This window comes from Patagioenas fasciata, chromosome 9 (assembly GCF_037038585.1).
Source record: "Patagioenas fasciata isolate bPatFas1 chromosome 9, bPatFas1.hap1, whole genome shotgun sequence".
NCBI lineage: Eukaryota > Metazoa > Chordata > Aves > Columbiformes > Columbidae > Patagioenas > Patagioenas fasciata.
Window position 1 is genome coordinate 10,068,175 of NC_092528.1, and position 13,476 is coordinate 10,081,650.

A 13,476-nucleotide genomic window follows, 5' to 3' on the forward strand; every position below is an offset into this window, starting at 1 on the left:
GATGCATAACCAGATCATGGGCCAGCATGTGGCTAACATCGCCAATTTTTTCGTGGTAGCCAAAAGATACCCTGGTAAAAGAAGAATTAATGGACAGTGGGTACAACAATGGATAAATACACCAGTGGATAATGAATACATCTCAGGCTAGCCCAGAAAGCTTTTGAACTATCATTCTCCAAGAAACAGTAAGGTACAAAAAGGAAAGTGTGTGCATATTTCTGATATACTTCCTTGTTCATTCACTGGACAAGACCACGTTACGCCACCCTGCAGCTTCACCCAGTGTGGCAGCACCTACGTGCAGCATGGGGAACCACACAGCAGCTGCTGGCATTTCATCAGTTGAGATGGCACCGATAAAGAGAATAAAAAAGGATGGCAGACTGAGATCATACCCAAAGGTAATGTTTCACTGCTATCATACACCAGTTTCTTGGTGACACTGGTTACTTATTTCTAATGGACTCTGGCTCTCCTGCCCTACAGTTAAGCTTTTGTTGCCTCTACTCACCATAAACTGCTTTACAGTAGACTGCAAACCAAGTGAATTCCTATGTCTGAACTGATGGCATGCTAAGCACACTGGATTTATCAACTTTCAGGTAGTACCAAAATACAAAGGAGGAACTGGATCAAAGACTTAATGGAGAATACCCCTTCATCACACTGTGCTGCTCTGAAACACTGACCTGTCCACAGACAGGGCAAAGCAGCCCAACTATGACAAAATCAAGGACAAAATGAGCATCTCTGTCTTCCAGCTAACACTTCAGGAAGCTACAATCAGCCAGTTCCCTTCCTCTCCAGGGTCTCTAGAAATCACAAGTACTTTTTTAGAGGGATCAGAAGAGGTCGCAAAGATAAACTAAGTTGCATTCTTGTATATATTTATGTGTATAGAAATAAAGGACATTATTTAAATTATTTATGGAGAACAGATCATAGTGATTACAATTTCCATCAAAAATGGAGTAATACAAGACACCTTTAGGAAAAACCTTTTGCCTCCCCTATGCCTTAGTTTGTCCATTTCTATCACCAATACAGCCAACACTGAAGTCCCTTCTAAAAGTGCTCAAAATCTACAGACAGAAAGCACCCTATATAGAGCTATATTTACATTTCAACAGAGAACAGCAGCAGCCAAAGCAAGGGCTGGTTTTATCATATGGATGAAGACAGTCTTCTCCCAGCCAGAGCCCCACACAATAGACAGCAGTGGTCCACAGGGATGCAGTCCACACATGCAAAGCTACAGCTAAAGAGGAATATTGCAGCCTCTCTTGGGCTGCATACATAAAACAGAACTTCACTGCAGCTCAAAAACACAGATTGTTTGGTGTACCAGAACAGGAATGAACAGTATACATGGGGTGGACAGAAATACTCTAATGGAGACTCTCTCTCCTGTTTCTCTCTCTGTAGGGAAACACTTTTGTATTGAGCCAAAAATAAATTATACATGTCAGCCAGCTTTCAGCTCCAAGGTCAGCAGAGTACAAAATTCTTCTTAGCAGGGTTATAGAAGTAGAAAGGGGTGTGTAACAATTTAACTGAATAAAAGACCAAGTACTATGAGATTACAAAAAAAATAAAAAAACCCACAAACCCAACAACTACTTAAAAAACAACACTTCTGCATTTCTATAATCCAGAAGTAAATAAAGGAAACCAGAGGCATTGTTGGTAATGGCTGAAAGGTTTCTGTTGGTAATGGTTGGCTTTTTTTTTAAATAGCTCACTGATTTTGGACCTCATCCATCTCCAGCATCGTGACTACACTTCATATAGTAATTAACTACAAACCAGAGTATACTTGTCCAGCCAAGGCTTTTTTGTTTTCTGAAATTCATTGCACTTCAACCCTGTTAACCATCCACCCCTTATTTCAAGCTGATACCCCTAAATTCAGTAAAAATAAGTGTCAGTAGTGATGCAACTCAAACAAATTAAAATGGAGAATATTTTTAACTGTGTATGGCTCTAAGTGCCAGTGTACTACATTACTTATTTGAGGGAAGGCTCAGGTCAGTTGACTACTGGGCCCACTAACTGTATCCATCCCAAGACCCACAAAAGCCAGCTGACCCCTCCCATTCACCAGGGAGGATGCCAGATCAAAAACTTTGTGCTTAAGGACTTGTTGGATCAACGGGGCATTAACTTTCAGGTATTTTACTGACAGTCGTCAGTCTAGGCTCCATCCTCGCTACAACTAGTTTCCCCCTTCCGCCTTGTACCATTCACATCCTTCCCAGTTGTCTGTTCGGATCAGATGATAAACAGGGCAAAACAACATGTGTGCACAACAATGTCACAGCAACTCATTCTACTGGAAATAACAGCAAGGAGCTTTCCCAGCTAGCATTTCCCTATTCTATGTAAGGCAGAGCATAATCACAGCTTTGCCAAACCCCTTGATTTCGGAAAGGAAAAGAGTGCTACAAAGCTAATCTACCCTCCCAGGGGTGGTGGAATATGGGAACACCTAGTCCTGCCGTTTGACCCCACAGAGGAATGCTGTTTCAGAGAAACAACACAAAATTATTGCTTTACAACCAACATGCTTTCATTCATGAAAAACCTTTCTCTTCAGAAGCTGTGAGTGAACAATTCCTATTGCTTGCTATACAAAAAGTACAAAGAACAGTAATTTTTTTTTAACTGCTCAGCTCAAAGAAAGCTTTATTCTGTACCTCTGATACCTGCTAATTTGGTGACTGAAATGTGATGTAGGTTTCAAAGTACCTTGGTTCTGCTTCTCTGCAGAACAAAAAAAAATTAGCAGTGTTTCAATTCTCATTACCTCAAATTAGCCTCATCATGACAGGGGCAGAGCCAAGCTTTCTGGGGTCCTTACACAGCACCTGTTAGTGCTCCAGAAGGGACACAGGCAAGGGAGGGCAGGTTTCTCTGCTGTCTGCCCACAACAAAGCTTTCCTGTTAGGCTATTGATACCTCTTTTGACAGCAACTTTCACCCTGCACACCCGCGCCACTTTTAATCCACTAACAATGAATCAGTTGCCTTGCTTGGAAGTGTCCCCAGGGAGTGCAGGGACTGAATGTGGGGACCAGGAGGATGACTGTGCCAAGTAACATGTAGTATCACCACCAAGACATAAATCTAAGCTAACACATTTGTTTACATGCAAGCCTAAAAAAGGTTGGGACAAAGAAAACTAAGTTCAAAGGAGAATTTTCTGCTTATCGAAGAGGAAAGCAAGTCACAAAATAAAAGCATCCTGTTTGATCATTCATTTAAATAGTTCTGGTGGGCATTTCAGGCTGCAGCCACAGGAGCAAAGACAAAAAGATGGACACATGTTTAGCTGGGACAAACTGACCCACTGCAAAATGCATCCAAATCACCACCACTTGTGAAGAGGCAGAGGGTGACATACTGGGAGCATCACAATAGGTACATTCTCCTCTGTTATACTGTTCCTATTACAGTCTGGCACACTTACATGTCTCATCCACTCACTCCATCTTGCCTTTGAATCCATTTGGAGTAGCGAGTCATTAATAACACATCTGTAGTGACTAATACCATAGTTAGGCTACACCATGGACCAAAACATGAAGTGAAAGTGGATCCAGCAGCATTCCATGAAACCCTCCTCCAGTGCCCAGTGACATTCAACATGCCAAACACCCAAAATTTTGTGACAGCGTCTGATTTTGCAGAAGCTGCGTCTGATGCCACAGTTCCCCAGCAGCCAGCTGGCCCTTTCATTCCTGCTTCCCTCTCTCCTCTCCTGTTACTCCAGGTAGGTTATTTTACAGCCCGCAGCCAATGCCAGTGTGCCTCCTCCTACTCAAATCAGGTGTAACAGCAATAACATCAGAGACAGGAGTTCAAGCAAAACACATCCATGCAGAAGCTTGATTTATTAAGTGTCTGAGCAATGACTGGGTTGCTAGTATTGAAAACTTTAAAGGGGGAAAAAATATCAGGACTGCACCATAGCGCTAAGGCTGTCCATATGTACAGATTGGGCATTAGCCCAAATACAACAAGCCTGCTCACAGCTGTGGTATATTTAATCAAGTCTTACAGACTCATTATTCTGCACAACTAAAGCCAGCACCTGTAAAATTGTTTTATTTCAGCTGTGGGCAAAGCTACTTAAATAACATTTTCAATTTAAAAAGAAGAAACAAAATGTCTTCAAGTCCAAAATGTCTACAGTCAACTGCAGTAACCAGGCAGTGCAGAGGGAATATTTAACCAAGTTCCTTAAATCCCTACTCGTATGATAAAGCTTTTTGCTATTAATACTTATGGTATCTAATTGCAGGTCTTCAGAACCAAGTGTCTTTTGACTTCTGTTACAGAATAAGGAGATGAGAGCTTAAACACATTCTCCGTCCCTCCACTCTCCAAAACCAGCTCTCTTTTCCCACCACTATGTTCTCAAAGCTGGACTCCTGAAAATCCTATTCGTATACTGTATTAGTCTTGAAAACTATTTAATCAGTATGGATATAATATTAACAGCACTGTATGCTAAAAGTGCATAAAAAGCAGTTAAGATTTCTTTTCCTCAGCAGTAGGCAGCAACTGCTTTGCTTTGACTACACAGTACTAAAAACATATATATGTATGTAAAAGAAAGTAAATTGTGCATGAAAATTGTACAAGTAAACATCACCATATATAAATGAATAAACTGCTATTTTTTTTAGCAAATCAGAGCCAGCTCTCACTGCTGCAATAAACATGAAATCTAAAAGGTACCTGAAGGCTTTTAAAATAAGGATATTTCTTTTCAAAGTCTTTAAAAGTGCTTTTGGCACACTCACACTTTATCATTCAAAATAGCAACAAAACAAAACAGGCTCAAAGGACAGAGCTAATTCAATGCAAAGATCTTCCCTCTCAGTAAATGTCTCACACAGCACTACTCTTAGCAACAGAATGTTTATACAGCACCAGATGAAGAGAGAGGCTTTCCCCTGACACCTGGGACAAAACCAAAGAACAAAAGCAGCTCCCAGTGCAAGACAGAAAAGTTACATTTTTCAAGTGTTCCCATCTAATGTAGACAGAAGGCCAGTCAGAACAAGTCACAACAAACAATCTATTTACCCACTTCCAGAAAATGCTTGTAAATTTAAACTGTGTGAAACATCTAACTACCTCTTTCATTCCATCAAAAGGCTTCATCAGCAATGGACAATAAAGCTATTGGGTTGACCTATAGAGGCTGGTAGGTTAATCTATTCTGACCTTATCTTCATTCAATCATGAAACTGAAAGATTGCCTGAATAACTTACCACCATTCAACAATGCCAACAGTCACTCTTTCACTGCATTGCTCCTCCTAAGTGCCCTCCAACCTAATTTTTAAATCATGGGGGATATTTAAAATTTTCAACTAATAAATGTAAAATAAACCAAAACGCCATCTCTCACTCATCGCTACAGAACACAGGAAAGTAGTAAACAACCAAAAGAAGAAGAAAATTTGTCTTGCCTTTGCATGTCTCTTTCAGACTTTCAACATCCCTTACTGTCAATTTTACATAATATGCTATCCCTTAACTGTCAATCACATCTTTTATTTATAGTATTTTCACTCAAATAGAGGAAACTAGACAAAAAAATAGGCTATTTGAGAAAAATGGTCTTGTAACAATACATTTAATCATACAGACCTCAACACTGTATTTTAATAACTATTGCCTTGTTTTCAAAACCCATTCCATGAGGGTGCTCAGCACTAAACACAGCAAAGCAGAGAGTTAAAATTAAGCACATAATTAGGCCCACAGCAGCCAGTAAGCTGGATTCATCACTCAGTGATTGATTTATTCACTCAGCTCTCTCATATTTAAAGTTCACAGCCTATGCTTAAATGTCCTTCTGCAGAAGTCTCCCCGGCTCAACATCATACAGCACACAATCCTACATGAGTATTTTCCTGCCTTTAATACTACAATAACCATCCATACAAAGAAACTACACAGACTTACATCAACCTGTTATAGCAAGGTGGCTTTGAGAACAGCAAGAGTTACAAGAACACACTTTCAGCACAGGATCTTTCATGCATTCACATTTAACTGTGTGGCTGTAATCCTTGAAAATAGATCACTCTTCATGTGACCTGTCAGGTAGTGAAACACTAACATAAAGACAGCGCTATTTTAAATAATCACTCAGAGCACTTATTCTTCAGCATCAAATAACTGCATTTTCATTTAACTTGCTACACCTGTGAGTGGTTTGGCAACAGAAGACAATATCAAAGGACAAACAACCATCAGGCACCTAAACTGAAATCTGAAAATGCCTTGAAAAAAAGCCATGCCAATCTTTTTTTAAAATGATCCCAGGAACAAAGTCTAAGCTTAAATCTATTCCCAATTAGATTTAAGCAGATGCTTAAAATACCAGGCAAGATTAAGTGTCATCACCTTTCCCAAAAGCAGGATCAAAGAACAGAGAAGTAAACCATAAGCCAATAACTACAACATGCGACGCAAGAGAAATGGGAAACAAAGGAAGGAGCTATTCCTTTTGATTGCAGAAGATACTTATAAACTACTTGTACGACTGCAGTACCCCAAAGGTTCCTACCTTGAAAAACTGTGATATGACCAACGATCATGTACTTCAGTTCGAAGTTCAGTGCCTGGATACTCTGAGTCCTCTCCCTTCGAACAGCTGCCTGGTAGCTTTCTTCCATTTTTTTGGTGCAACACGTTGGTGCTCGATGTTGACAGATCTGTAAATCTGACTCTTAAAGCAAACAAGAAAAACAAAAGAATTAGAAAAACTTCCCACTTCAATCATAAAACTAAATAATGCTGCTTCATATCAAAGCAACCACATTTAAAATTCTGAAACAAAAAACACCTCACAAGGAATGATACTGCAAATGTCCGTTATTGTCTCAAGAACACTAATTTATTAGTGTTTCAGCTGAATTTGGATATCATCACATTAATCAGCTATTAACACATTTTATACCATTAAGGGTATTGGACACAAAATCATCTAAACAGAGTCAAGGGCACAGCAGAATCACTGAATATGCACAGTCAAGGGGAAACATTTCCACTGCACATCTTGTTCTAAGGGCACCATAACTTGAACGCCTGAGTGAAAACCGTGCCTCAAATTAGGATGCAATACTCGTCTGTGTAGTGCCTCAAGGAACCACTTATTCACCTCTTACACTACGGTAGCTGAAGTAGCTTCCCCAGTCCCCTTTTCTCTCTAGTTTTAACACGTGTAGTTCCTTTCTGAATCTGATTTCAAAACAAAACAAGCAGCAATAGTTGCCACAAAACCAGAACTGATGTCTGATTTTGCACCAGCCTCAGTTTAGGAGTCTCTGGCCAAAGGAAACGAACTGACTCCACACAGAGACCCAGAGCTATCTACAAGCCCTAGGAAGTTGGAGGCTGCTATTTCAATTTCTAGGCTTAACTCACAGTGAAAGTCAAAAAGTATTTATCTGAACTAAAAAGAATTGGTTTTAAACTTAGTAGATCTCCATCTACTAACCTCTATCAAGTAACCCTGAAATTTTTGAAACCAAGTTCTACACTGCCTACATCTAAAATAAAGGCAATGAAATCACTCCCACCTCACAACTACCAAGAACATTGAAAGTCAATTAAAAACAACAGGGCTGTCTGGACTTCAGTTGCTGTGAACACTGCTGGCAGTCCCTCCCCACACAGCAACACCAGGACCAGAGGGCATGCACAAGTGGAAACAACCCTGATTCTCCAAAGGGCCATAATCCTCCAGAGGATTCCACACAGGCTACCACAGAGCACCTGAAACCAGGCCTTGGGACAGAAATATTAATGAGCAATTATATTGCGTTAGTCCTCATCATCTGGCCTCACAGGTTAACACATAGCAAGACCCCACATGCAGTCGACAATGATGAAAAACAAGAGGGTACAAAGATGCACCAAAAAAGCAACAGAGGAACACCCAACCAACCAGGCTCTGCTCAAAGACTGCTCAACAGCTCATTAAGATCACAACTGCAGGGAGAAGCTCCAATAAATCTCCCTTGCCAGGAAAAAAAAAATAAAAACACTGAATTTGTTGAAATGTCTCATTTGACTTGAAAATATTGGTTTGAGTTTACAATAACTCTCATTTGAAAGTGCAGCTAATTTACATCAAAAATGTCAAAATGAAAGTGAAATATTTCAATTCACCTACATTTTATATCAGTTCACAAACAAAGTTGTCACAGGCTGGGCTGACTTAAGATACCATTTTGGAGGTGAATTCGTTTCGTGCTTTGATATCTCAAAAATAGGAAAAAACAACTCTGCCCACTCAAATCTGAGGTCCTAAACGCAGCTGAAAGCCCTTGAGAGGAGAACACCACACACCAGCATAAACCAGCAGGCTGCTAAAAGCAGCGGCAGAAGGGCTGCACGCTTGTCACCAGCTGGGGACGCTCACCTGCTCTCCTCTGCCAGGGAAGCTGTCCCAGGTTGAAATTAGCTTCTTGGCCAGGGTGATTTCAACTTGGATTGGTTCCCCAATCCAGCTCACCCCATTAACATATGTTTGCTCTGTCACAAGGAACTGGGGGTTGGGGAAGGACCACTTCTCTGAGATGCCACCACAAAGTGTATGTGGAATTATAGTACAAACTGCTGAGCAAACAACTCAGTTTTGCAAACAGGTATCTGAGCAGAGGGGTTGTAAATGTTACTTGGCATCTGTGCTGCCAGGCTGCTGTTATTGAGAGCATTTCTCCTTACAACAGCCCTCTGAATTTTTGTTTGAAAAGCTTTTGTAAAGTTCAGACCTGTAGCAAAAGGGTGTGAATACAGAGTGGTCCATGCTGCCTAAGTGCTGGTCCTGGCAAGAAAGCTCCATGCAGCAATCAGTGCTGTGGATAGCACTCCCCTTTGAACCGCCTCACCATGTGAACCTGCGTCTCCTCCAGAAAGCTCTGAGGATACGGCTGTCTCAGCTGGAACTGCACTCCTGGGATTCCCCACCCAGCTACCTCCTCTGACGAGTACTCTAAGAGCCTGAAGATTAGGTTTTGCTGGTCCAGAGCCTGGGTGCTGAGATTAAATTAAAACCGTTCAGTAATATCTTGAAGTCTTTAATAACTCTGATACTAAAATTAGTTTATCTCATCTCTTTGATCTTAATGCAAAATACCCTCTACAACAGAGAAAGAAGCAGGGAGGAACAGTGACCCGGTGGTGACGGAGCAGCACACTGCACAAACACTGCCAGGACAAGGGGTAAGCACCCCAGCTCTCCCCAAAACACAGCACCCCCTGAGCCCCACACACACCATCCTTAGTGCAGCACCACCAGTCTGCAGCAGGGAGACCACCTCATGGGCAAACTCCTCCCTTGGAGCTCAGGAACAGACCCATTCTACACACCAGAGAAAAAGCACCACTTGTGAATGAGGGAAGAAAACCTAACAAGAGCATCATTTCTCTCTAAGACCTTAACTTTACCCAAGCTGGTCCCCTTATTTCTCAACTAATAACTTAGTTTGGAAGGAACCTCTAGTTCAACTTTCCCCTTAAAGCAGGTCAAACTACATAAGGGCTTTATTCAGCCAAGTTTTCAGCATCTCCAAGGACAGATGATGCCACAACTTCTCAGGGCTCCTGTTCCAATATTTGACCACACCAATGTTAAAAAAGTAAATTAAAAAATTGTCTCTAGTGAGAATTTCCCACGTTCCAACCTGCGTCCATCGCTCCTCAGCACACCACCCTGTGCCTGCAAGAATCAGGCTTCACTTGCTCTATTTCCTCCCAGCAGACAGCTGAGGACAGCAGATGATTTTCCTCCATCTTCTCTTCCAACAACTGAATAAACCCAGCTCTCTATTCCCACACATGCTCCTGACCATGATGGGAGCCCTCTGCTAGACTCTAACGCTGTGCCACAGATGTGAAACACCTGCATCCCAAGAAACCTCTTTTTGTTTCGTTTTCTTATGCATGAACTTATTAACAGAGCAGAACACCTTCCACTATACATGCCGGTGCTTCAACTCTAAGAGGTTTATAGCTTTCCTAAAACAAATCAATTTTCTGCTTCAGATCTGATGGAAGCATTACTCTGACAATTGTACATTATTTTTCCATTCTAGTCTGTTTTTCCCTTGAGTAGTGGTTAAAACTGTGGCTAAGCTTTTTATTTTCTAAAGTGGGAAAACCATAGACTTTACAACCTTATCGTTATTATAAAAAACAGGATAAAATATCTTGCTCCACTTTGAAAAACAAGGTCACATTCAGAAGAGCAAGAAAAATTACATTAAACTGGAGTCTAAAGCATGAGTATTTTGGAAAGCAACGATGATCCTTACTCCAAACTCAACTGCAACCCTAAAACACTTAAAACATGCCATAGGCATCACTTTTCAAACACCTCCCTGTCACAATTACAAATTACTTTAAGTGCTAAATGCACAGAAAACTACACATCTTTACCTGATGTCCATCTGGCCCAGCTCCACCGAAATCAGCTGTGGAGTATGCGGTATGTTGCTTGGGGATTTTTTTCGTTTTAGATCAGCAGAGGGTTTGGGCTCCATTCTGAACCTCAGTATAAATAAAGTCAGAGACTTGGGCCATTAAAACTAGCTGCATTAGTCTAAGTTCCTAGAAGCATGGAAGCCTGTTTAGCAAATAAAATTAACTACTTCCAAAAGCTAAATATATATTCATTTTGTTAGCTGACCAGCTATAATTTAACAGTTCTCCTAACACACAGTGGAGATGTCAACTGCTCTGCACTGCCTTTAAAACGTTGTACACACTCTAAAAGCTATACTCTGAAACCGGAAAGCAAGACTTAACACATGCTAATTGATCTACCTTCACCAACTTTTTCAAAAATAGGCTGATTTATTTTTTTTAACAAGTTCAGCCAATAGCTTCCACTGCACAGAACACTCATAAGCAAGCAGGATCAGAGAGCAAGCTTGGTGCAATCTGTCTTCTAATGGTTTTTATTCTTTTGTATTTTGACAAACTTTTCAGCGGTGTTTCCAAACAAAGCTTTAGTCCAAATCCCAAGATTTTAAAATTGTACAAATGTCTTCAAAGACTCCAAGATTGATTATATCCCAGTAATACAGAGGAAGGTGCCAGAAGTACCTTGCATTGTGTCTGGCCCAGCTGAACAGGAGCCAACCCTTCTCTTGAGACTCATCTGTCTGGTGCAGCTGCTGCCTCAGCTAGAGGAGAATTCAGCAATTAAAACCCAACTAATTTAGGGGAGGAGACCAAATCAAATGAAAAAGGAAGCCATTTCCAACCAAGGCTCTCCCTGCAACTACTCAGTGCATGAAGAAAGCTCACACTAGTACAGCCACACCAGGGCAAGGGAATCCAGCTACCATAGGCTGCCAGAAGTTTGTGAGGTCCATCCTTATGCAGCCCAGCGGTGCTAAAGGCGTCATTAGCTTCAGCTTCAAGGCTGCTGTCAAGAAACACAAGCCATCCTCACCTAGCAGGGAACACAGCTCACTGTGCACCACCTCACACCACACCTCACTTCCAGTGCAACTCATAAAATTATTTCAGCTAGAAAGACACACAAAGTATATTAAACTCATTGAGCACAATGTGTGCATAGTCAAACAGCTACTATTTGATTTACCAGTGTTTAAAATATGGTATTTACTATGCTCGAAGTAGTGCATGCCAGGAATTACCAGAAAAAAAACAATCCACAGGCAAGAGCAACAGAGGGATTGGAGCACAGCGCTATGCATTGGTGCAAATGACTGTGGAATGACGCCTCTGTGAGCGAGAAATAACATCCAGGCAGCTTCCAGCAGACTGTTTCTCTAAGTCAAAGGGAGGTGTCTGCTCTTCCTGCCCCAGGTAACCTGTGGCCAGGCCTTGCCACACACGTCTTCTGACCAGTCAGAAAGAACTTCCCAAGCTGTTTCTAACTGTTTTGTTAAAATAATCTCACTATCAGCTTTAATATAAGGATTATATGGACAAAAAGTATATTAAAGGTGACTTTATGACCAAAAAATTGAAACACCACCCCCCCCCTCCAATGCAAAGCCTGAATTTGTCCCTTCTATATGTAGCTTGACAACATGCATATATACCTAGGATGGTAACTTCAAGTGCGGTTTGGAAAACACAAATCATGAAAACTTCCTTTCTGCCCCCGACCCCTTGTTCCACATTGTACATTAACAGAGATATTGTTTAACTTGATCAGTGGACTTCGCATTCTCACTGTTATTCTAAAATACACTGAGCGTCACTGAGGCCATGACCAGATGTGCTGTTCCAAGCTGAAATAATCGAGGCTAAAAGAAAAACACCTCCAGTTTTAGTAAGTCACCAAAGTGATGCTTGATAATGTAGCTCTTAGCATGTGTAGCTACTTCAAGTCAAATAGCTTGCATTAACTCAAGAGTTCATAAGCAGACCTTAAAAAAAAAAAAATTATATTTTTTTATGTATATATATATAAATAAAAACCCCACAAAATGGGATGACCATTTTGATTGTACTGGAATTATGCCAGCAAATTCAAGGGGGTAGAAACCTTGAATAGGAAAGGGGAATGGGAACTGCAAGACGCATTAGATGTCACAACTGCAGAGAGCTGGCAGCATCAGCCAGTGCCACAGCTTGCAGGACAGCTGGAGACCATGAGGCACTGGCCCTGATCAGCTTCCGGAGCAGGAACTCTGAAATACATGGGTCTTAAGGCCAGCATCTGCATAATGAAGTGCTGTTAGGCTTCTTGTTAAGTACTTTGTGTCTGAGTTTCTCCCACTTCCTTCTGTTGGTTGTCTGGTTCTCACCCTCTCTTGTTTTCTGATTTTTGGTCTGGTTTCCAAACCACCTTCTGCCCCACACTGCAGGTTTACTGCACTCCTGTATTCAGTAGCTGTTTCACTTCAGCTTGTACCCCACAGAAAGCACCTGATGCCTGGAACCAAGGATCAGGACATGTCTGACTATGCCCTAAACTGAATGTCCTACCAACTCACCAAAACCTACACAACCACTAACTAAGCCCCTTCCTCCCTTTACTCTCTTGACTCTCTCTTCTGACCACTTGTCACTCTCCTCAGACAAGGTCCTTTTCTACTCTTCTTCCCCACAGCCACCCAGCTTCCCTTCCGCCTACCCTCCTCCAACTGTTTGCATACCTGCGGGATGCCCTGGAGAAGCAGAGCAGCTGGAGACATTTCCAGCTCTTGGACCTCAGCTTCCCTGAAAGGAAGACCAGCTGTTGCAGGGAGAGACCTGCCCATGCCAATCACCTCCAGGTTTCTCAGATGTACCTTGGAAACTGTATCTGGAAGGCTGAAGGCAAACAGCCAAGGCAGCAGTCACAAACACTGTTGCTCATCTCATGCCTGTTACAGGACCTGTGACATGGTTCCCATGAGCACTCAACCTGAATCTGCCCCAGGCACCTTCAATCAGGTTGTTTTTAATAGATGACTGACT

At 41.6% G+C, this 13,476-nt stretch overlaps 1 protein-coding gene across 2 annotated transcripts in view; it reads right to left on the bottom strand.

Annotated features, from left to right (window-relative positions):
- Nucleotides 1–13,476, bottom strand: part of LOC136105341 (glypican-5-like) — a 349,014-nt gene that overhangs the window by 321,057 nt on the left and 14,481 nt on the right. For both annotated transcript variants that reach the window (XM_065845058.2, XM_065845059.2), the window contains exon 2: nt 6,593–6,754. In XM_065845058.2, coding sequence (XP_065701130.1) covers nt 6,593–6,754 — 162 coding nt within the window. The remainder of the gene's footprint in view (nt 1–6,592; nt 6,755–13,476) is intronic.